The 25742-nt window shown below is 45.9% G+C and overlaps 1 protein-coding gene across 1 annotated transcript; it reads right to left on the minus strand.

Annotated features, from left to right (window-relative positions):
* LOC131205020 (ras-like protein family member 11A-like) lies at positions 1-25137 on the minus strand. The gene is made up of 4 exons (XM_058196809.1): positions 24748-25137; positions 15335-15391; positions 5620-5702; positions 1-1344 (listed from the first exon to the last, which is right to left on the minus strand). The coding sequence occupies exons 1-4, from the start codon at positions 24884-24886 to the stop codon at positions 877-879; spliced, it is 747 nt and encodes a 248-aa protein (XP_058052792.1). The 5' UTR covers positions 24887-25137; the 3' UTR covers positions 1-876.
* Positions 25138-25742: the final 605 nt, after the last annotated feature.

Below are 25742 nucleotides of genomic sequence, written 5' to 3' on the forward strand. Positions count from 1 at the left end.
ACAAAACTCCAGATCGTTTGTAACATTTATGAGGTCAACGGTAATGATAAACAAGTCATTCATTTCAAGTGTTTGGATGGCCATAGATAAACCATGGATTAGTCCTCTGAAATAATCCATCGTAAAATAAGGAAAAGGAAAGAATTGGGTTGTTTTCCCTTCTACTCTTAAAGAGTTGTGCTGGTTGTTGGTATGGTGGAACAGGGAGGGAGGGAGGGAGGGAGGGAGGAAGGGAGTTTTTCCTCTGAAAAAGTTGTGCTGGTTGTTGCTATGGTAGAACAGAAAGGCAGAAGGTTCCTGTACAGCAGGAGCAGATTGTCCAATGGAGAGACCACCCACCAGCTCTCTTCTTGTCCTGTCAGTTTCATAACCGTGTTTAAGACATTTATATGTGTGGTTATTTTTTTCCTTTAAAGGCCATACATAAACATACATTTGGCACCTAAACACTAGAGAAGACAGTTGTCTGACACATGGGGAAAGAACCAAGTTGATGACTGAAGCCAAATGGGAGTGGACAGGTAGAGGTATTCACCTGTTTGTCTCATGTAGGTGAAGAAGCTGAAATTAATCCTGAGAATGAAGGTCCACCTTTCCTTTGGACCCTCTTGGTTTGGAGTGCAGGGGTCTCCAAACTTGGCGACTTTAAGTCTTGTGGATTTCGATTCCCAGAATTCCCCAGCCAGCAGGCTGCCAGGTTTGGAGACCCCTGGCCGAGTGAAAAGGCTTAACTCCCCAAATTCCCAGCCATCCTAGTCTCATTTCTGAGAAGGACTTCTTTCACCCCCAAAACAGCTGGCAAGCTGACCGTCACTAGGCCCACCTGGCTATTCTTGGCCTGCTATGGCCCAGCCCAAAGGGTCACTTCAAAATTCATCAGAGCATGGTGGCGGTTTTGCCTTTGGAAGACAAGGCTTGCTTGAGCCTCCTTTTCAGTTCTTGCATGTTGGGCGATTTGGGCCGGATGAGATGGAGGCCCCTCCGCTTCTCCCCATTGCAATTCCCAATGATCCGGCTCAGCTCCTGGCACAGCTGCTGAAAGGCCCCGTGAACCCCCTCGCAGTTCTCCCGCGCAGAGACCTCCGCGTACGGGCAGCCCAGCTCGTTGGCAAGTTGGTGGCCCTCCTTTGTGGACACCTGCCTGGCTCGGAGCAGGTCCCCTTTGTTGGCCATCAGCAGCAAAGGGATGTTGGCGTTGGGGTGAATCTTGCGGATGTGCTGGTGCAACGGGCGGATGACACGGTAGCTTTCATAGTCCGTGATGGAGTAGACGAAGACGAAGCCGTCAGCCCAATAAATAGACCGGTTTATCTGCTCCTGGCAACAGATGGCGTCATTCTCGTCCTGTCATCAAAAACCAGGAGGAAAGAGCTAAGTGACAGTTGACCAAAGGTCAAAACCAGATTCACACATTGAGGTTGTCAAAGAAATCAATTGCTGAGTCACTACAGGTAGTCCCTGACTTACAACAGTTCGTTTAGTCACCGTTCAAAGTTACAACGGCACTGAAAAATGTGACTTAGGGCCGTTTTTCACACTTACGATCATTCCAGTACCCCTGTGATCACCTGATCAAAATTCAGACATTTGTCGACTGACTCTTATTTATGACAGCTGCAGGATCCTGGGTTCATGCGACCCCCTTTTGCAACCTTCTGACAAGCCAGGTCAAGGGGGAAGCCAGATTCACTTAACAACCGTGTTACTAACTTAACTTAAGTGCAGGGATTCACTTAACAACCGTGGGAAGAAAAGTTGCAAAATGGGATAAAAATGTCACTTAATAAATGTCTCGCTTAACGACAGAAATTTGGGGCTCAATTGTGGTTGAGGGCTACCTGTATAAGACAGTCATCCACAAACTATGGTTGACAACCACAACTCACAGAACAAACCTAGCCCAGATGAAACAGATCGGATGTCGTGTCCCCCTCCTCCGCTGACAGCTGGGTCAGGAAATCCGAATCAGGCTTGCCTCTGCAGCTCTGCCCAAAGTCCTAGCAAAGTCCTCAGAGCAGGCAGGAGACCAGAAAGTGACTTCAGCAAGATAAGTTCGACTTTGCCTGACTCAGAGAATGCCAGAAAGCAGATCCTTTATATAGGCCATGGGGTGTGGCTCCATGACTCAGCACTCATTAAGGCCTGCCCCTCCCTTCCTTCTGTTGCCTCCGCCTATCCAGTCTTCTGATGCGAGGGTCACTCCAATCAGCAGCTGTTGGAAATAAACTTTCCTCAGGCTCACATGCTGTGGAGGAGGGGGGAGGGGTCTAGCTGCTCCGTTTGCCTGGGCATGGAGCCAGGGCTGGGGCCGGGGGGTGCTCCCTCCTCTGCAGCCTGCTTGGGCATGGAGCCAGGGCTGGGACCGGGAGGACATTCTTCAGCGTTCGGAAGCAGATAAGCAGACCCCGGCTGCGGTGAGAGCGGGCAAGACACAACATCAGAGTGTAGAGTAACATAAAGCTTGGACCGACCTGGCTCAAGTATGTTTCCTCTGACAGATGTGAGAATCGATGTGCTGGGAGTTTATCCTATTCCCTCAACGTTCAGACTACACTTTTGACTTGATTTTTTGTTTTATTTCTGAACTTTATAATCCTACAGTCGATGGCAGCCCCTCCACCACGGCAACTTCAAAGTGTGTGGTTATTGCAGCCAGACTTTGGAAACCCGGCTGCTGAGTCAGCATCTATAGTGAGGAGGTTCAATCAATGTGACGGGAAGCATCTTCCTGCTCAAGCGGGAAGCAATGAGCTTGATAAATGATTCCCAATGTCAGCAGGGCAAGAGCAGGGCTGTCTCCAGTCTGCCATCAGTCCCAATCCAAACACTTTCTGTAATCCTGCCGACTCATAGGCTGGAAGGGATCTTGGAGGTCTTCTAGTCCAACCCCCTGCCCAAGGCAGGAAACCTTATTTTATCCAAGACAAATGACTATCCAATGTTGAAAACCTCCAGCGGTGGAGCAGCCACAACTCTTGGAAGGAAGCTGTTCCATTCATTAATTGTTCTAATGATCAAGGAATTCCTCCTTACTTCTAGGTGGGGTCTCTCTTGGATGATCTCCCAGATCTTCTGCTTCTTGTCCTGCCCTCTGGTGCTTTGGAGGATGAACCAATCCCCTCTTTATTGTGCCAGCATCTCGCGTATTGGAAGACAGTTACCATGTTCCACCTAATGGGTCTCTTTGATAGGCTAGCCCAGGGGCCTGCAAACTTGGCTCTTTTCAGACTTGTGGACTTCAACTCCCAGAGTTCCTCAGCCAGCAAAGCAAAGCTGGCTGAGGAACTCTGGGAGTTGAATCTAAGTCTTAAAAACCAAGTTCTGAACAAACTAGACATTATTATTATTATTATTATTATTTATTTGATTTTTATACCGCCCTTCTCCCGAAGGACTCAGGGCGGTGTACAGGCAACAATAAAATACAAACACCACAGTATACAATTTAAAATGCAAGTTAAAAAACTTATTATAATTAGCCTAGAACTTTAAAATTTATAAAACCAAACCCCATTTAAAATTAGTAGAAAATTTAAAATCGATAAAATTTATATAATTTAAAATTTAAAATTTAAGCCAGCCCCGCGCGAATAAAAAGGTATGTCTTCAGTTCGCGGCGGACATACCTAGTTCCCTTAACTAGTTTAGCTTCCAGCCCTCTCATCATCTATGTTGCTCTCCAGGTAGTCTTCAACTTACAATCACAATTGAGTCCCAAATTTCTGTTGCTAAGTGAGACATTTATCCTCGTTGACAATGTAGGCATTTCTTGTGTTTTGTTCTTTTTCTTTTATTATTTAAAAAAAATTGTTTTAAAAAGGGTGGGATGGAACTGCTGCTAAGCAGGCTCTGGTTTCTCTATTTGTTCCTGGCCATCCAGGGCTGAAACTGAGTTTGTCTGGGATGCGCAACCACCTGCTTACAAAACATTTGCCTGGAAATTATTGTTTTGAACAGAGCTAAAAACAGCCTGACAGGCGAGGCGAGGCTTCCCTACCGAGGTCTCCTTTACAAAAGGACAAGGTGCCCATTTTCTTAATCCATAAATCATGGCTCTAAATCTTCAAGATCAAGAAAGATGCACAAGGTAGAGGCTCGGAAGCACATCCTACCACGGTCTGCCTCTTTTCCTCCCTGAAATCAGCAATTATCCCTTCTACTGAAAATTAATCTTGGGACTGAGCCAATTAGGATGTTGGAATTGGGTGGCCTAGAAATTTGGAATGTAAATCAACAAACTTTGCGAAGTTTCTTCTCCGATAATATTGCATTGCTAATTAAAGCATACAAAACCTTTGCCAGACCAAATCTTGAATACAGTTCGTCCGCCTGGAATCCACACTGTATTTCAGACATTAACATGATTGAGTGGGTTCAGGGGTATTTCAAGAGAAGAGTACTCCACTCCTCTACTCACAATAGAATTCTCTAGGCCACCAGGTTTAAAATTTTGGGCTTGGACAATCTGGAATTGCACCGCCTGCGGTCCGATTTAAGCATAGTACACAAAATTTTCTGCTACAACATCTTGCCTGTCAACAACTTCTTCAGTTTTAACCACAATAGTACACGGGCAAACAATTGCTGCAAACTCAAGGTAAACTGCTCCAAACTCGATTGCAGAAAATACGACATTAACAACGGAGTGGTCAACGCCTGGAATGCTCTACCTGACTCCGTTGTTACATCCTCAAACCCTCACAGCTTCAACCTTAAACTGTCTTCCGTGGACCTCACCCCATTCCTAAGAGGTCCCTAAAGGGGGCGTGCAAAAGCGCACCAGCATGCCTACCGTCCCTGTCCTACTGTCCCCATTTATCTGCATTTACTTCCTTTATGTTTATGTTCATACCTATACTTGTTATCTTGTACATGTTTGACAACCAACCAACCAACCAACCAACCAACTAAATGAAATCTTTCATTGCATGGGTACAAGCCAAGTTCACAAATAGCAACAAGGATCCTTCCTTTTTTTCCTTCTTCCCCTCTTTCCTTCCTTCTTTCCTCTTTGTTTCCCCAACTGGGACGCGCTGTCCGGATTTCAGGGCTGTCCATAGGATGCGGTCAGATAAGTCCCGTAGCTGCCCTCACAGCTCTGTCCATCTATAGCTGTATCTCAGAGAGCTTTAACTGCACCTTTGTGGCCACTACAGGTGGTTCTCCACTTACAACCACACTTGAGCCCAGAATTTATGTGGCTCAGTGAGAAATTTGTTAAGTGAGTTTTGCACCATTTTACGACCTTTCTTGCCACAGTTGTTAAGTGAATCAGTGCAGTGAAATTAGTAAGACGGTTGTTAAGTGAACTTGATTTCCCCACTGACTTGGCTGGTCAGAAGATCGCAAAAGGGGATCACCTGACCCTGGGACACTGCAACGGTCATAAATATGAGTCAGCTGAGAAGCATCTGAACTTTGATCACATGATCATAGGGAAGCTGCAAGGGTTGTAAGTACGAAAAACAAACATAAACCTCTTTTTTCAGTGTCATTGTAATTTCGGTCATTAAATGAACTGTTGTAAGTCGAGGACTAGTTGTATTTTGGCCACATCCTGTGGATACTTTGGCTGCATTGGTTAAGAGATCAAATGCTATTTGGAATTACTCTTTATACCTCCAGAGAAACAAATGGGGTATCCTGGACTTGTAAGGAAATCTGTTCTCCATCAACGGTGAATTTTCTGGAGTATAAAGCACCTAAGGAGAAAGAAAGAAAAACGGGAAGATAATTAATATATCAGAGACGGCATGGATTCATCTGACTTTCCTCCAATTTTGCCCCAAACAGGAAGATCCTCCCCCCACTTTCCTTGCTTCTAAGGCAAGGATGTTGAGAGCCAGGAGGCACAAAAGTTTAATGCACTATTATTACCACAGGTAGGTCTTGACTTACGACCAAAATTGAGCCCAAAATTTCCATTGCTAAGGAAGACAAAGTTGAGCTTTGCACCATTTTATGACTTTTCTTGCCACATTTGTTAAGTGAATCACTGCAATTCTTAAGGTGAATCTGGCTTCCCCGTTGAGTTTGCCTGTCAGAAGGTTGCAAAAAGGGGATCACGTGACCCACGGGACACAGGAACCGTCATAAATATGAGTCAGTTGCCGAGCGTCCAAATTTTGATCACATGACCAGAGATGGTCGTAAGTGTGAAAAATGGTCATAAGTCACTTTTTTTACTTATGACATTGCAACTTTGGTCACTAAATGAATGGTTGCAAGTAATGGTTATACTACCAGTGATAGTAATTCTTCTTCCCTTCCTTTCCCCTCTCTCTTCCTTCGTTTCCTTTCCTTTCCTCTTCCTTCCTTTCCTTTCTTTCCCTTTCCCTTTCCCTTTCCCTTCCCTCCCCTCCCCTCCCCAATAGTTTCCTCCTAAACGCCATCTGAATCTACTTCCAGGGGATTTCAATCCATTATTCAGATTCTGCCTTGAGGGTGAAGACCCTAACCTAACTCCAGCCCAGTGGTGGGTTTCAAATATTTTTACTACCAGTTCAGTGGGCGTGGCTTGGTGGGTGTGGCAGGGGAAGGACACTGTAAAGTCCCCATTCCCTCCCGATCAGCTGGGACTCGGGAGGCAGAGAATAGATGGGGGTGGGGCCAGTCAGAATTTTTAATACCGGTTCTCCAAACTACTCAAAATTTCCCCTACCGGTTGTCCAGAACTGGTCAGAACCTGCTGAAACCCACTTCTGCTCCAGCCACTGTATGAGTACCTTTTAAACTTCTTTTTAATTTTTTTTTCCTTTTCACACCAGACCAATTATTATTTTTAACTTAAACCGATCGATTCCCGCCGCAAAAACCAGAACGTGGTTCGTGGGGCCCACCAGAGCCAAAGATGGTTTTTCCTAGCAAAAAAGAGCCAAGACTCTGATGGCTGCTTGGCTCATTTCTCATCACGGAACATTTCAGAGATGACCCTGCAAAGTTTTCACTGGACTCATCCTCCCGTTGCTAACAATAAAACACATAAAAGCAGGGGGGGGGGGGGAAGAGGTACCGTATATACTCGAGTATAAGCCGAGTTTTTCAGCACGTTTTTTGTGCTGAAAAACGTCCCCTCGGCTTATACTCGGGTCTATACGGCTTATACTCGAGTTTTTTTTTTGTTTTTTTTTTCACATTTTACCGGACGGTGCAGTGAGAGGGCGGGGCGGGGGAGCCGCCAGCCTTCTCAGCTGAGGGAGGGAGGGTTTCCCCAACCGGTAGGTGCCTCATTTCCCACCCTCGGCTTATACTCGAGTCCCCAGTTTACCCCAGTTTTTGGGGTAAAATTGGGGACCTCAGCTTATACTCAGATCGGCTTATATTCGAGTATATACGGTAGTTGAATGATTACATTTCAGAAAGTGAAACTAGGCAAAAGGTTTTTAGAGACTGTTAGATGCTGTTATGAAATATTAAATAAGCCAGAGTGTAGACTTTCACCCAACGTACATTAAAAGTGATCTGCCTGCAGGAATATGACAGACTGTGCATTGATCCGACCCATTTGGTCTTTGCACTCGGCTCCTTCATCCTAACCAGTCAGTCTTGGAGACTTTCAGATGTCTGGACTTCAACTCCCAGAATTCCACATCCAGCATGGCTGGCTGGGGAATTCTGGGACTTGAAACCACACATCTGAAAGTCACCAAAGCTGAGAAACACTGATCTAAATTGAAATAATTAAAAACTAAGTGAAGTCTTTGCAAAACCGGCTTGTAAAAAACTGCCTCTATTGTGGCTTGTTGAAAAATCTCTGCTCAACTGGGCGGCCAGGAATGGGAATAAATGCAGCGAAATGTTTACAGGGAGCCAATAGAGCTGAGTTTCCATTGTGTCACAAGGCCATGCCAAAAATACTCATGATGAAGAGCATCGCACAAGAGTCTCTGTGTGTAGAACACACCACCAGTCAAAAGTGCAGCTCAGCTAACTGACATTGAAAGACCACCTTCAGTGGTTCTGAGATCATATCTGCCAGCTCCTTTTGAATCCATCTGGTCCTGGTGATTTGGACATAGGAAGTTCTTAACTTACAACCATTCATTTAGTGACTGAAAGTTACAACGGAACTGAAAAAAGTGACTTATAACCATTGCAGCATGTCCTATGCTCAATTATCAAAATTCAGATCTTTGGCAACTGGCTCATATTTATGATGGTTGCAATGTTCCAGTGTCATGTGATCATTTTGTTGAGACCTTCTGACAAGCAAACTCAATGGGGAAGCCAGATTCACTTAAGAACCGTGTTACCAACTTAACAGCTGCAGTGATTCCAGAGGTGGTATTCAGCCGGTTTGAACCGGTTCACACGCACCATTGGCAGAAATTTGGCCAAGGTCACCGAGCCGGTAGCGATGGGTGGCTGACCACGCCCCCAAACCGGTCCCCCAGTCGCCGCTCGCTCGGCCCACCCACCATGTTCGTCACTGCCATGATCTTTGCACATGTGCATCCCACTGCCTTGCAAGTCCAATGGGATGCGCATGCGCAAAGAACATAGCGGCGGCGACAGCAGGTTTTTCCGCAACCTCCGGTACTATGCAGCGGCCTGAGGCCAGCCACGGCAGCCACAAAGCGGCTCTCAAAGAGACAGCAGCTTGGAGGTTTCTTTGCCAGCTGCTTTCCAGCAATGATGGCAGGCTGGGGGCCGCCAAAAACTCTGATCAGCTTGCCTTCCGGACCAGCGTCTACAAAAGGTAAGCAGCCTCCACGACTCTGGACCAGCCTCCACGAAAGGTAAGCAGCCGGAACAAAGAGGCGGTGGTGGGGGAGGATGCGGGGCTAGGGCCAGGGCTGCTAAAGGAGGGGAAATGGGGATGACTGGCAAAGTGAGGGCGGGGGTAGACAGGTGGAAATTCCAAAATTTTTCCTACCTTTTCCTGTGGGCGTGGCTAGGTGGTGGGGGTCATGTGACTGAGTGGGCGTGGGCATGAGTGATGTCAAGTTGGCCACGCCCACTCAGTCACTTGCCCCGCCCACCTAGCCCCGCCCACCGAACCGGTAGCGAAAATTTTTGAAACCCACCACTGAGTGATTCGCTTAACAACTGTGGCAACAGGGGTTGTAAAATGGGGCAAAACTCACTTAGCAAACTGTCTCGCTGAGCAGCAGAAATTTTGGGCTCACTTGTGGTCATAACCTGAAGACTAGCTGGAGGTGTTCTCTCTATCCACTCTATGCTGGTTGAGGGATTCTGGGTGTTGAAGTCCATGCATCTGAAAGTTACCAGGATTAAGAATCCTTGTTCTAAGGCAGACCTGGGTATTTCTTGGGCCCTGGGACATATCCGGCCCTTTGGCTGTCCCTGCCCAGCCCGTGTGAGGCAAAGGTAAATAAGGGGATGCCTTGCATGCAGAACAACTGCACTGCTTTTATTCTGAAGGGGATTGCTGTTTTGTTTTGTTTTTCAATTTGTGTGTGTTTGTGTGTGTGTGTGCATGCCTACACACCTTTGCATCTTCACAGTTATATTGGCTCAGCCTCCCACAACAGTCGAAGTTTCTCATGTGGCCCCTTGCGAAAATGAATTGCCCAGCCCTGCTTTTAGGGGTGAGCTGAGGAAGATTCTTTTTATGAAACTGTTAGTTGCATACCAGCCAGAATCATCTGATGGGACAGTATACATGGTCCTCGACCTACGACCCCAATGGAACCCCAAATTTCTGTTACTAAGCGAGACAGTTGTTAAGTAAGTTTTTTCCCCATTTTGCAACCTTCCTTGCCATAGCTGTTAAGTGAAACTCTCGGCTAGCTCAGCCACAGTTGTGTCAGACGCCGTGAGTAGAAACAAGCCAACTTGTATCATGTGTCCAGCTGAAACACTGCAGTTGTGAAGTTAGGAACATGGTTGTTAAGCAACCATCATAAACATGAGCCAGTTGCCAAGTATCCAAATTTCAATCATGTGACTGAAGGGATGCTACAAAGCTCGTAAGTGTAAAAAGTGGTCATAAATCTCTTTTTTCAGGGCTGTTGTAACTTTGAATGGTCACTAATTGAATTGTTGTAAGTCAAGGATTACCTGTATAGAAGTGCTACTCCTAACATTATATTAACAAAGTTAATACAGGTAATCCTCAAAAAAAACTTCATACAGGTAATCCTCAACTTATGACCACAATTGAACCCAAGATTTCTGTTGCAAAGTGAGAAATTTATTAAGTGAGTTTCCCCTCACTGTTTTACTACCTTTCTTGCCACAGTTATTAAGTGAATCTGGTTTCTCTATTGACTTTGCAAGTCAGTAGGCCTTAAAAAGGGGATCACATGACCCCGGCACACAGCAATGGTCATAAGTATGAACCAGTGGCCAAGCATCTGAATTCTGATCATGTGACCATGGGGAGGCTGCAAAGGTTGTAAAGGGTAAAAAACGGTCGTCATCTCTTTTTTTTAGTGCCGTGGTAACTTTAACATAACATAACATAACATCAGAGTTGGAAGGGACCTTGGAGGCCTTCTAGTCCAACCCCCTGCCCAGGCAGGAAACCCTACACCCTCTCAGTCAGATGGTTATCCAACATTTTCTTAAAAATTTCCAGTGTTGGAGCATTCACAACTTCTGCAGGCAAGTCGTTCCACTTATTAATTGTTCTAACTGTCAGGAAATTTCTCCTTAGTTCTAAGTTGCTTCTTTTTTTGATCAGTTTACACCCATTGCTTCTTGTTCTACCCTCTGGTGCTTTGGAGAACAGCCCGACTCCCTCTTCTTTGTGGCAACCCCTGAGATATTGGAACACAGCTATCATGTCTCCCCTAGTCCTTCTTTTCATTAAACTAGGCATACCGAGTTCCTGCAACCGTTCTTCATATGTTTTATCGTCCAGTCCCCTAATCATCTTTGTTGCTCTTCTCTGCACTCTTTCTAGAGTCTCAACATCTTTGAATGGTCGCTCAGTGCACTGTTATAAGTCGAGGACTAGCTGTGTATCTACGGCTCCGCCGGCCTTTGTAAACCAGAGGCTGTTTCATTCTATCAGCAAGAGGCCCACATCAGATGCCAATCGGTAAGAGCATGTATTGCTTTGCCTCCATCCAGGCCCCCTTTCTGCTAATGTAAACCCCTGTCAGTCCCAGGAGACGGACGAGAAGCAGAGCAGGGCTTCTGCACCCTCCGTGGCTGCTAAGAGCAGAAACCCCAGCAGGCACCAGGAGGTCAGGCAGTCCTGAAATAAATACCTTCTGGGGCAGCCGGGTTGAAAATGCCTTCCGTGGGCTATTCTTCTACATCAAAGTAATGTAAAAGTTAATCCTCGGCTTATGACCACAATTAGGACCATAAGTTCTGTCGCTAAGCAAGACTGATCTTAAGTGAGCCATGCCTGATTTTACTATCCTTTTTTTTTTTTTTTTGCCACAGGTGTTACATGAATCACAGTTGCTGTTAAGTGAATCACACAATTAAGCAAATCCACCTTCCCTCCATCTCCCCTTGTCAGAAGCCAGCTGAGAAAGGGCGATCCCGTGATCCCAAGGAGGCTGCCATAAATACACGCCTGTTGCCAAGTGCCTGAATCTTGATCACGTGGCCACAGAGATGCTGGGAGAACCAGTCGCAAGTCACTTTTTTCAGAACCACTGTAACATCAAGTGGTCTAAACCAGGGGTCTCCAACCTTGGTCCCTTTAAGACTTGTGGACTTCAACTCTCAGAGTCCCTCAGCCAGCAAAGCTGGCTGAGGAACTCTGGGAGTTGAAGTCCACAAGTCTTAAAGGGACCAAGGTTGGAGGCCCCTGGTCTAAACTAATGGTTATAAGTGGAAGACTACTTGTCCTTTGATGAGAGTTCATAGGTCAAGTTCAATCCACAGGCCCCAGGAATGCTGCTGATCCCCACCTACTGGAGGTGAAACCATAGGACCAACAGTTAAGGGAACCAGGTATTTCTAGACTAACAAAGGGAATGATTGGATACTTGAGGAGGGGCTGTCATAGAGAAGAGGGGGTCCACCTGTTCTCCAAAGCACCTGAGAGCAGGATAAGAAGTAATGGGTGGAAGTCTGTAGGGCTTCTCAGTCATCCAGGTCAAAGGTTCTTTTTCAAGAGGCAACTGGACTTTCTGGGTTTTTCTTTGAAAACATTTCCCTTCTCATCCAAGAAGCTTCTTCAGTTCTGAATCTTCTTCTCAATTGGTAAGATTGGATGAGAAGCGAGTTATTGGCCCCAAAGGACAGGGTGCGCAACTTAGGTGTCCTCCTGGATGAACGGCTGTCGTTTGAAGATCATTTGACGGCCGTCTCCAGGAGGGCCTTCCACCAGGTTCGCCTGGTTCGGCAGTTGCGCCCCTTCCTTGATCGGGATGCCTTGTGCACAGTCACTCATGCGCTCGTTACCTCTCGCTTGGATTATTGTAATGCTCTATACATGGGGCTCCCCTTGAGGTGCACTCGGAGGCTTCAGTTAGTCCAGAATGCAGCTGCGCGGGTGATAGAGGGAGCTCCGCGTAGCTCCCATGTAACACCGCTCCTGCGCAGACTGCACTGGCTACCTGTGGCCTTTCGGGTGCACTTTAAGGTGTTGGTTACGACCTTTAAAGCGCTCCATGGCTTAGGGCCTGGGTACTTACGGGACCACCTGCTGTTACCACATGCCTCCCACTGACCCGTACGCTCTCACAGAGAGGGACTTCTCAGGGTGCCGTCTGCCAAGCAATGTCGGCTGGCGGCCCCCAGGGGAAGGTCCTTCTCAGTGGGGGCTCCCACACTCTGGAACGAGCTTCCCCCGGGTTTACGCCAAATACCTGACCTTTGGACCTTCCGCCGCGAACTGAAGACACATCTTTTCATTCGCGTGGGGCTGGCTTAAATTTTATCGATTTTAAATTTTCTATTATTAATTTTAATGGGGTTTTAGTTTTATATATTTTAAAGTTTTTAGGCCAATTATAAAATAAGTTTTTTAATTTGTATTTTAAATTGTATATTGTATTGTCTGTTTTTTACTTTTGGCTGTACACCGCCCTGAGTCCTTCGGGAGAAGGGCGGTATAAAAATCGAATTAAATAAATAAATAAATAAAATAAGCAAAACAGCTGCAAAGAAAAACCAGAAAATCCAGTTGCCTCTTGAAAAAGAACCTTTGGGATAACCGATGGAAGATCAGTAAAGAAAAATCCAACCTAGAAGGAGAAATTTCCTGACAGTGAGAACAATTAATCAACGGAACGGTTTGCCTCTGGAAGTTGTGGATGCTCCATCACTGGAGATTTTCAAGAAGAGCCAGCACAATCACTCGATTGGAAAGTAAAAATTCTCCTGCCATGACAGGGCATTGGACTAGAAAACCTCCAAGGTCCCTTCCAGCCTTATGAGATGTGAAGGGACCCTAAAGCTGGTGTTCTAAGGAGGGGGGGGTCTCCCTTCTTCTAAAACAGATGGCTCTCAAGGCAAGGGGAGGGTCTCCTGGAGACGCCTAAGAACTTGATTGTTCCAAAGGGCCTTGGATACATTTGAGTTCCTGACTGCCAGGAATGTAATTTTCATGGTAACTTTCTAACTTTAAGTATATGTTGTTGCTCTTTCATTATCTATTATTGTAGGGCTCTTGTTCCCTTTTTGCCTGCTAAATGGCTTAGGGCTAACTTTAAGGTTAAGGTTATCAGTTGTTGTGGTTGACAGTTACCACTGCAAATTTATGTCCTCACAACACGGATATCAAACAAGGGATGACATTCAGGACAGATAAAATCTTTTTTGGACTGTGAAATTTCAACACTGCTGGCCGGCAAAAAAGGATCCTACCAAAATGTTATTGATATTATTGCATTGGCTGCAGCTCTTGCTTCTGTAGACTGCTGAGACTTCCTTTGTCTGAAGCAGTTAATAAATTCATTTAAAACAACAAGCAGTTTCTCCAATTTGCAGATCTATCCATTTCATTGCTTCCTTATTTCCATGGAGTTGATATGTGAAAATAGCCATTTTCTTTACTCCACAGTGTTTGCAAACCATTACACTGGGTTTTTTTTTTCTACATTATTATCATGAATGAATGCAGATGATTGGGAAGAAGTGTTGCAGCTCACACAAACATAGTGTGCCTTTCATGCTTACTTCAAGGCAGTAGCAACTTTAAGACATGTGGACTTCAATTCCACATGCTGCCTGGGGAATTCTGGGAGTTGAAGTCCCCGTATCAGTTGAAGTTGGTAAGATTGAGAACCGTTGCCTGAGAGTAAGCGTGAAAGCAGAGTTACCTTTTTAAAGGTTTACACTGAAGCCTGATGCAGGAGAAGGCCTCTTCCAGCTATGGCAGAAACACAATGTGTTTGTGTGAGCTGCAAAACGCTTCTTCCCAATCATCTCTGAGTGGTGCAGGCTTAAAGTGTTTTCCAACCGTGAACAGTTATACTGATCTTCGTTCTTACGATGAATTTGCAAGCGTTCCCAGGCAATTAATTCCTTTACTCTTAGGAAAGGTTGATATTTCATTGTAAGCGGACCAAGCTGTTGGTTGCTGCACAGGAACGCACAGACTGGATTTGGGGCAATTCAGATGACAAAAGCCCCCTCCCCTCCCTTAAAACTCAGAGCCCCCCCCCTCCGCTTTCCGGAGCACTAGAAGCAAACAGAAGCCTCTCTTTGAAGCTGCTCTTTTGAAAAGCCCTCGCAGCCTCATCCTTTGGCAGAAGACAAAAGCAGAACAGAGGTGGCCTCTGTTTGTCCAGTGGCTGCATGGCAGAAGCCTTTGATCCTTTCTTTCTTTTTAATTAAAACTGCCAGGAAAGTAATCTCTCAGCTGCCTCTCAATGGAGGCAATGCTGGCTTAAAAAAACCAGCCCCTTCCCCTATGGAAGGCACAGACTGTAAATCACAAAGCTTTGATTTATGACCGCCATTGCTAGAAGCAATATTTGAGAATGGGATGATCTGAAAATGAGACATTTCTGAATCCTAAAAACAGACAAACACACACACCCTCCTCTGGACTGGCTCCGTTCTCTTCCCGGATGGACTCCGGGAGCTGCCCACCCATCCACCCACTCGCCCTCCCAGGCTCTGGAACCAGACAGCCCCAGCCCCCATTTGCTCCCATCAAGACCCACAAGGCCTCGAGCTGAAGACGTATCTGTTTACTTGCGCAGGACTGGCCTAGGAATTTTAAATTTTTAAATAGTTTTAATTTTAATATTTGATACAAATTTTAATGGGGTTTTTAAGGTATAAATGTTTTAATTTGGCCATACATATAATAAGTTTTTTAATTATTGTTTTATCTGTACATTGTCATTGTTTTATTGTGGCTGTGAACCGCCCTGAGTCCTTCGGGAGAAGGGCGGTATAAAAATCCAATAAATACTAAATACTAAAATACTAAGGCAGCAGCCAGACGTACCCGTGTTGGCTTCGTAGTCCCCAATGAACCTCTTGGTGAGAAACCGCACAATCAGGGCTGCAAAAGAAGAGAAAAGACAGGGATGTTTAATGGACCCAGAAATTGCCACGGCGGTAAAGAGGGGCAATTAAAGGTGCCTGTTCTGTCTCACTATCCGATGAATTTTGTGATTAATGTGAGGGATGCGGGTTGGAGACTCCTCTTGTTGGCTGACTCAGCAGATCGTCCTACCGCTTCACAAATGCAGAGGTTAAGATGCTTCTTCTTAAACCAAGGCTGCTTAAATCTGGCCCGCGGGGCCGCCCTGGAAACAACGAAGGACCGGCCTGTGGTGAGCAACTTGCGAGCTCCGTTTTTGGCCATGACGGCCTCCTGCAGCCCTCTGCCAGTGAGAATGGAACTGGAGGGGGGGAATGTATAGCCAAAAACAGAGCTCATGAGGGTCATGCGTGGCCCCCCCGAGTTTTATTTTCACTGGCAGAGGGTTGCAGGAGGCTGTCGTGGCCAAAGATGGAGCTCGTGACGGCCACACGCACCCACCCCCAACCTCCATTTTCACTGGCAGATGGCTGCAGGAGGCCATCGCAGCTCAGGAGCCCATTTTCACTGGCGGAGCGCCCCCAAAATGAGTGAAGTAGAGCTGGCCACACCCACCCTGGCCATGCCCCCCCCAGCCCCCCCCAAAGTCAAACACAACCCTGATGCGCCTCTCAATGAATCGAGTTTGAGACCCATGTCTTAAACCATCCATGGCTTTATCTGAAAAGAAAAACGTACTTAGGACTGCTATATCGATCAGGAGCCAGCCTTGCAGGGAAGTTGTCAAAGTTGGCCAAAAAAATCAAGATGGTGGCCACAGGGTACAATTGAAGCCCCACCCACCCATTCTTATGTGTCTTTCTTGTGTACTCTGAAATCAGGCCACGCCCCAGCCAGCACATAGTTAACAAGAGTGTTATCTTTATTATTACACGTGCCCATCCCTGCAGAGCTGAGTTGTAATACAATACACATAACGTAGTCCAGGGTTGAAATGTAGAGTCCTTGCTGCTCTCTGAGCTTCAGTTGTTTTTGTTTTTTGCAGACGCTTCATGACCCTACTAGGTAACATCATCAGTACTAGAAGGGAGTGGGGTTTGTGGAGTGGAGGAGGAGATGAAGAAGGCAGCAGGAGGAGGAGGAGCAGCAGCAGCAGCAGCAAGGAGGTCCCTGCTGCCTTCTGAAGTTGGTTATTTTCTTGCAGGTGTTTCATTACCCAACAGAAACTTCATCAGAGCACAGGACTCTGCAGACTGTATTTTCAAAGGAATCTCCAATTAAAAGAAAATATGTATAAAATGGCCCTCAAAAACCTTCAGAGCCATTTAAACTTCCAAAATCAGAAAACACCCCACAAAAGGGGGGGAAATGGAGGTGGAGAGCGCTGCCTTCCTTTAACCAGTGTGCAGTTTCGTACCTTGACAAAGATTGTTTGGAGCGAGACCTTTGATTTGGGTCCCAAGTAAACGCTGCTCAGGTTGGAGAAAGATCCACATGGAGAATATCTATTGATGTGGTCACTAGGAGTCGACACTGACTTCCCCATCCTCTTTTCTTCCTTCCTCTCCCCTTCTTCTTCTCCTCCTTTTTCCCCATCTCCATCTCCTTCCCCTTCCCCTTAAGGATCTCTTTTCATCAAACTGAAGGTCTCCCCAACATTTACCTCTGCCTGAAGTTTCTTTCTCACGAAGGAATGCAATGGGTCTCTTGAACCCCTTGCCAAAGGCTCTCAGGGAAGACGCCTTTCAGGTTTCAGCTGTGCCTCTCACACTGGCAGCCCCAGGAAACCAACAGTTCCACATGATGGAGTGTCCCAGTCAGGGGCACTGGATGTTATTGGAGGTTAGGCCAGGAGACCTTTTCGCTATAAATTACCTATTGTGTTTTCACACTTTGAAAAGGTTCCCATTTTATTTATTTTTGCCTGGCTTTCTCGCATTCTTTCACCAGGGAGGCTGGGAAAGGGTGACCCTTCACCACGGTGTCACTCTTGTCACAACTCATTGAACTTCCTTGACTAAATGGAATTTACTTCCAGCAGAGTTTTTTTTTTCTGCCCAGCTTATTCCTTTGAGGAAACAGGTCACGTGAGAACAAGGCATTTTCTTCCAAGCAAAAGGCAAGCCAGAAAGAGATCAGCTCTGAGCTCCGGTTTCATACCACTTTTGTGTGGGTGGATGGATGTGAAATCGTTTGGTGGAGGCTGAGTCTACATGGGAAGATCCAAGCATGCATGCAAAGCTTCAGAAACATGATGTTCCCTTGACTTCGCTTGTGTGAAAGATTATGACGTTCCCTGGGAAGAAGAAGGGAGGAAGGAAGGAAGGAAGAAGGGGGCGGTTAACCCTTGTGCTCCCCACCAATTTTCCCATGCAACTGCTCCCAAATGGAGACCTAGCTTGCCTGGATAAACATTCCTCAACCTTGGTGTCTTTAAGATGAGTGGACTTCAAGCCCCAGAATTCCCCAGCCAGCATGCTAGCCAAGGAATTCTGGGAATTGAAGTTCACTCCTCTTAAAGTTGCTACAGTAGAGAGATACATGCTGGTTTAGATCTCCAGCCAGACTCTGAGATCAGAACCAAACTCCAAAAATAAACTGGCTGGGAAAATAAACTTTTAAAAGGGATTGTAGCAGTTAAAAATCAGAGTGCATGGAAGGACCTTGACATTGTCACTTCTCTTTGTCACATTCCCACATACACACATAAACCCTCATCCTTGGCAATGGAGATGCATGAGCTACATCTAATAAGATTTATCACAGTGATCTTGGTTACTGGATTTTGTTTCACCCAGATTACATTCCCAAAGTGTCCAAGAAGCCCTGCCAAGATGAGCAGTTATGAAGCCCAAACAGGCCACCCCTAACATAGAATTCTTGGATGTGGTTGGGGGAATGTTCATAGTTCACACCTAATGAAGGTAAATCTTGATGAGATTTTTCAACCATCCAGGTTATGGTTGTTCCACAAAGGTGCTTTTCCAAAAGGAAACTGAACTACCTTAGTTTTTTGCTTTGAAAACATTCTGCTTCTCATCCAAGAGGCTTCTTCAGTGTTAACTCAGTTAGAACTTCATTTAGAACTGAATTCACTTCCTGGATGAGGAGCAAAACATTTTCAAAGGAAAAAACAAGGAAGTCCAGTTGCCTGTTGGAAAAGCAATTTTGGGGTAAATTCTGGTGGTTTCTGAGAGAGCCTGGTGTCCTGTTTTAAGGAGGACTTTGAAAACCAGTCCAGTCGAGATCCAGGCTCCAAAAGAAGAGTAAGAGAAGAACAAGGCCAAGACATTGTCTCTTCTCCAGGTAGCAGCATCTGGAGATTAGAGATTAAATCTTGTAATCCACTTGGTCACTCTCTTCCCCACTCTGGTACAAAATCTAGCATGTCTTTTAAAATGACAGTAATGTCCATATTTGTATTTGTTCTTCTGAAAGAGCCCATCATCTCTGTCCTCTTGATCAAATATATTTAAGGGCAATTCCTCCTAAAATCTCAGGATACAATCCAGAATTCTTCACAATAAACTACCCTGCAGGTGAAATCTCTCCACTTCATGAAACAATCTGTGGATGTTGAGACAGCTTTTTCCCAATTGCTACTTAAGTGCCCACCACCTGGCCAAAGGAGTGGTTGTCCCCAAGTAGTTCTTCTCCTTTGGTGCCTGCCAGATTTTTCTACCTTTCACCAGGCACTAGTCTTCCTTCAGCAGCACATATGTCCATCTTATCTTGCCCTAGGAGCCAACCCACAGCTTGGAAACTGCAACTCCAGTGTCTCCTGATCTACTTCCAACAAAGGATCGTGCAAAAGTTCACCAGATTTCTGCATGCAAGGATCTCTTTTCCTACTTCCAGAGACCCTTCCTCCCACTTCTAGAGAACTCTCAAGAAGTCTGAGCTGATGGTTGTCAGGCATATTGGGTAGACCAGACAGTAAACACAGACAGATAAACTAATCCTACTTTATTGTAAAGCTAGAGAATCTAGCAAGTCTGAAAATACAAATTTCCCACTGTCTCCTTTACAGCTTGAGAAACTAGGGAGGGTCTCTTCTGAATCTTTCTCCACCCATTATCCTGCTGAGGGCTCTGATGTCTCTTATCTGACTGTTCCCTAGGCAGCATCTCTTCACCTTGTCACCCAAGGTCTTTCTCACATACAATAACATTGACTTAATGGTTGCCCCAAAATATTGTTTGCTTATTCTCACTTGGCATCCTCAGATACGAGCCAGTATGATGCACCATATTTTTCGGAATATAAGACACACTTTTTTCCCTCCTAAAAGAAGGTGGAAATGTTGGTGCGTCTTATACACCGAATACAGCCATTTTTTGGCCTCCCGAAGCCCTGCCCGTCCCATTTTTGCAAAAAAATGGGCCTGTTTTTCATAAACAGGGTTTATGGGTTTGGGATGCCTGGGTTTGGGATGCCTGCAGAGTGCTCCTGGGGGCTGGGGGAGGGCAAAAATCTTTTTTTCTCTTACTTACCTCTTCAAAATCTTGGTGCGTCTTATACACCGGTGCATCTTATAGTGGTTAAGCTTTGAACTGGCACTGGAGATACCAAGTCTTTTTTTTAATTGAGGGTTTTAATGGGGTTTTTAAGGGGATTAATCTATTTTATAATTTTTTACTCATTAATTTTAAATTTCTCAGCCTATTGAATCAGATTTTTAATGAATACTGTATTTTATACAGTACGGTGTGGCTCAGGCTGTAAGAAGCCTGTTATTAAAACACAGCTGCCTGCAATTACTGCAGGTTCTAGTCTCACCAGGTCCAAGGTTGACTCAGCCTTCCATCCTTTATAAGGTAGGTAAAATGAGGACCCAGATTGTTGGGGGGGCAATAAGTTGACTTTGTAAAAATATACAAATAGAATGAGACTATTGCCTTACACACTGTAAGCCGCCCTGAGTCTTCGGAGAAGGGCGGGATATAAATGTAAATAAATTAAAATAAATTAATTAATTAAATCTCTTTGATATTTATATTTTATTTCTGCTGTACACCGCCCTGAGTCTTCGGAGAAGGGCGGTATAAAAAATACGAAAAATAAATAAATAAATAAATAAAGTCCAAACCTACCCTCAGCCACAGGAGGCACTTTAGACCCATAACTCTCCCTCTCCCAGCCCAGCCTACCTCTCAGGGCTCTTATGGGGGAAATGGGAGGTGGGATTTATATTTATATCACTTTCAAATTCCAGAACAAAAGCAAAAGAGAAACCTAATACAGCTAGTCAATTAGGCCCAACATTTTTGTTGCTAAGCAAGACAGCTGTTAAGTGCCCCATTTTACAAACTTTCCTGCCACAGTTGTTAAGTGAATCACTGTAACCGTTAAAGTTAGTCACACGGTTGTTAAGTGAATCTGGCTTCCCAATTGACTTGGTTTGTCAGAAGGTCACAAAAGATGATCATAGGACAGCAACCATCGTAAATATGAACCAGTTGCCAAGTGTGTGAATTTGGATCACGTGATCATGGGATGCTGCAAAGGTTGCAACTGTGAAAAACAGTCATAAGTCACCTTTTTGGTGCCATTGTAACTTCAAACGGTCACTAAATGAACTGTTGTAAGTGGAGGATTATCTGTACTTGCATGGGTTCTCACTGTAACTAGCCTGAAACAACTTTATTTATTTTATTTATTTATTTATTAAATTTTTATACCGCCCTTCTCCCGAGGGACTCAGGGCGGTGTATAGCCAAAAGATAAGAAATATAAAAAAATATACAATTAAAACAACAATTTAAAACCGAGCAAATTAGAAAAAAATGGCCAGTATTAAAAAATTTAAAATTTAAAATTTCAAACCCTAAAATGATAAAACCCCAGTTAAAATTTAAAAATATTAGGCCAGTCTACTTATTGAATAAATAAGTGTGTTTTCAGCTCACAGCGAAAGGTCCGAAGATCAGGCACTTGACGTAATCCAGGGGGAAGTTAGTTCCAGAGGGTAGGAGCCCCCACAGAGAAGGCCCTGCCCCTGGGGGCCGCCAGCCGGCATTGTTTGGTGAACGGCACCCTGAGAAGACCCTCTCTGTGTGAGCGTACGGGTCGGTGGGAGGCATAAGGTAACAGCAGGCGGTCCCGTAAGTACCCGGGTCCTAAGCCATGGAGCGCTTTGAAGGTGGTGACCAGGATCTTAAAGCACACCCGAAAGATTACAGGAAGCCAGTGCAAGCCGCGCAGGATTGGTGTTACATAACCCACGCAGCTGCATTCTGGACTAGCTGCAGCCTCCGGGTGCACTTCAAGGGCAGCCCCATGTAGAGAGCATTGCAATAATCCAAACGGGAAGTGACAAGAGCGTGAGTGACCGTGCATAAGGCATCCCGGTCAAGGAAGGGGCGCAACTGGCGGACCAAGCGTACTTGGTAAAAAGCCCTCCTGGAGACGGCCGCCAAATGATGGTCAAACGACAGCCGCCCATCCAGGAGGACTGGATTTAACTCAACAAATCAAAGTTTGCCAGTCTGATCAATGTTAAGATGGGTGGACCAATAGGCTGGGGAATTCTGGGAGCTGAAATCCACCCATCTTAACATTGCCAAGGTTGGAAACACTGCTATAAACTGTCTTTCAACCAACCAATTAAAGGAGCAAAAAAGAAAATAAACAACGTTCTTTCTATGCTCTTTTTAAAACAAACCTTGCCTGTCACAGTGCAGGCTGGGAAACTCAGTTCATGCCCCAGGCTCAATCGCTTTCCTGCCTTTTTTTTTTTTTTTAAAGGTGCTTCCAAGTGGGGTACTGGTGGCGAAGGGACTCAGAATCTGGGACCGAGCTGCAGCCTGGCCAGGAGCTAAGCAGCTCAGCCATCCCATGGTAGAACACAAAATAACAGAATTGGAAGGGACCTTGGTGGTCTTCTAGTCCAACCCCCTGCTCAGACAGGGCACCCTTTAAACATTTCAGACCAATGGTTGTCCAGTCTCTCCAGTGGTGGAGCAGCCACAACTTCTAAAGGCAAGCCACTCCACTGGCTAATTGTTCCCACTGTTAGGAAATTTCTCTTTAGTTCCTGGTTGCTTCTCTCCCTGAGTCATTTCCATTCATTACTTCTTGTCTTGGCTTCAGATGCTTTGGAGAAATAGGTTGGACCCCCCCCCCACTTCTTTGTGACACCCCTTCAAATATTGGAAGACTGCTATCATTTCACTCCAGTCCTTCTCTTCCTTAGACTAAACATCTCCAGTTCCCACAACCATTCATCCTTATGTTTTAGCCTCCAGTCCCTTATCATCTTTGTTGCTCTTCTCTGCACCCTTTCCAGAGTCTCCCCTCTTTTCCCAACAAATAGTTGGAAGGCCAGAGGATACTCTGCCCATCTAGAAGGCATCTAAGAGTGATGCCAAGGAATCCTAGAAAACTTCTATGTGCCTGCCAGTCAATACAGACCAACTCACCGACTCAGACAAATTTTCCTCCATTCAAAAATCTGCCTCCTTCCAATTGCCTTTAGTTTGGAACAATTTAAATATGTCGAGGGAGAGGGTTTTTTTGGGAAGGATGCTCGGTGCTTGTTTTTCCCCAAGCAACAATTACTGCTGCTTTTACAGAGAACCTGGGCAGACGGTTTCCCGCAAAAATGAAAGCATTTGAAGCATTCTTTTCATGAATGGAATAATTTTTGTAGAGTATATTTTTCTCCCCATTGTTAGTAGCTTGCAACCATTTGGAAACATCTATTTTTTTTAAAAAATGCAGGTAGTCCTCAACTTATAATCATAAATTTAGCAACTGAACAGCACTAAAAAAATGACTTATGATCCGATCCTCCCTTTTATGACCATTGCCGCATCACCATGGTCACATGATCAAAATTCAAGGACTTGGGGACCTGCATATATTTATGAAGGTTGAAGTTTCCTGGGGTCACATGACCACCAGATGGCTTCCCACAAGCAAATGATTGTATGATTCACTCAGCAACTGCAGGACATCACTTAACTATGGCAAAAATGTTTGTAATATCGGGCATGATTCACTTAACAACTGCCTTGCTTAGCAATGGAAATTCTGGTCCCAATTCCAGTCATAAGTCACATTTGTAACCCAAGTTTTAATACGGAGAGTTCTCAGCTTCTAACAGTTCATTTAATGGTCATTCGACGTTCCAATGGCACTGAAAAAGTGAACGATGACCAGTTTTCACCCTTACAATCATTGCCACACCCAATGATTGTAAGGGAAAAGAGACAAAGTAAGCATTATTTGAATTTGGGAGGGTTGTTTCTGTGAATTCTTTTTGCTGCTTTTAACTTTAATATGTGCTTTGCCCTCAGTTACTCTGATGACGTACAAACTGACCAATAAAACAAATAAGATGCAAAATTACAATGCTTGTCCACTAACCAATTACAGCAATTGGATATGTCTAATCTAGTGGAAAGGAGGACTAGGGGTGATGTGATAGCAGCCTCCAATATTTGAGTGGCTCCTACAAAGAAGGGGGGGGGGTCAACCTATTTTCCAAAGCATGAAAAGGCAAGATGAGAAACAATGGATGGAAACTAACCAAGGAGAGAAGCAACCTGGAACAAAGGAGAAATTTCCTAGTGGTAAGAGCAATCAGTAAATGGAACAGAAGCTGCCTTCAGAAGTTGTGGGTGCTCAAACACTGGAGGCTTTTAAGAAGAGATTGGGCAGTCACTTGTCTGACATGGTGTAGTCTCTTGTTGGAGCAGGGGGTTGGACTAGAAGACCTCCAAGGTCCCTTCCAACTCCCTTATTCTATGAGAAGGATCACTCCGGTTTCACCACCATCAGACCAGCCATCAACCCTCCCTTGCAGCTTCAGCCTGAGGTCAATCGGGCAGTTATCTCATTCATGGCTGATTTCTACTCTGGTGATTTCTCACTGACCAATCCAGGACAATGAGCTTCCGAAGAAACCCAGCGGTGCCTTTTTTTAAAGGCCCACTCCTGGCTCGCTTGCCCTGACTTTTCTCCTGCTTCCCCTGCCCCAGATCTGGCTTCTTTCGCTGGAAAGGGAAAAAAACATCTCCGGAACTTCTGCCTCCCTCAAAACAAGTTGAGCTCCGGAATCTATCAAACATTAACAGAGAACCGGCTGAAAGCGCAGCGGGTCAAAAGGAGGGAGTGATGGCGGAGCAGGGAGGGAAGGAAAACAAACCCCTTCATCATTAAGGGTTAAATTGCAACCTATGACCATCATTTGTGTTGTAAATGTTGTACCTTTGATGAAGGTATTTTTTTTTCTTTTTCTTTTAGGTAACCCTGAGAGCATCTGCACCAAAACAAATTCCTTGTGTGCCCAATCACACTTGGCCAATAAATTCTATTCTATTCTTGGGGGGGGGGGTGCAGAGGGGAGGGGGGGATCCCTGGGCACTTACCGGTCTTTCCCACGCCGCTGCCCCCCAGGACCACCAGCTTGATGACTTTGTTGGGCGCGCACTCCAAGAGCGGGTATTCCGGGATGGGAACCAGGAGGAAATTCATGGAGTACTGGGACATAGTCATCCACTCGGGCATGCCAGAGGAAGAGACCCAAGGAACGGCCCAAAGAGGCTTGGCGGGGTCCTGGGAAAGGGGGTCGCCTCAACGGGAGACGCGGGGGCTCCGGCCTTTCCTGCTGCCTGGCCCGGCATGGTCAGGTAAGCGGCATTGCCGGAGGAACCCAGCCGGGCAGCCCCTTCCCCAAAGGCTCTGCTCCAGCGAGCAAGGGAAAGTTTGCATCGTTGCAAAAGCCAGTGAAAGCTGACTCCGGCGCTCCTCAGCCAATCAAACGGGCCGGGCCGGCATTCCAGCGGGTGGGCAGACGGACCGAGCCTCCTGCTCGCTCGCCCACCCGCCCCTGTCTTCCCCGCTCGGCTCGGCAGCTTTGCGGAGGGCGCCTCGGCTAGGATGCGAAGGAGGCAGCCCCCGTGGACCTGGGGAGGGGGGGAGGGCACGGCTTGCTTGGGGAGGGAGCCGCTGCAGGTGAAAAGCCGCCACCTCTGCAAGGGGAAGAAGAAGTTCACCAAGTCCCGAGATGGCTGAGAAGTCCAGGTTGCAAAAGCCCAGTCCTCTTTCCCTGGGAGGAATGGCCCGAAAGAGGGGGGGGGTGTGTGCTCTGGAGTAGAAGGCAACCCCCTCCCCGACCTATTTCCTGCTCCCTCCACAGCAATATTCCTCACCCTTAGCAACTTTAAGGTGTGTGGACTTCAACTCCCAGAATTCCCCAGCCAGCATGGATGACTAGGGAATTCTGGGAATTGAAGTCCAGTTATCTTAATAAGGGTGAAGGAGGCTGCTGCAGGGAGTAACTCTGTCTCAGAGGGCAGAGCAAGGGTCCCCAGAGGTGGGGTGGGGCTGTTGGAACAGGAGGCAAGAAAAAATAATAATAAGG

The sequence above is a fragment of the Ahaetulla prasina genome, chromosome 11 (assembly GCF_028640845.1).
Source record: "Ahaetulla prasina isolate Xishuangbanna chromosome 11, ASM2864084v1, whole genome shotgun sequence".
Taxonomy (NCBI): domain Eukaryota; kingdom Metazoa; phylum Chordata; class Lepidosauria; order Squamata; family Colubridae; genus Ahaetulla; species Ahaetulla prasina.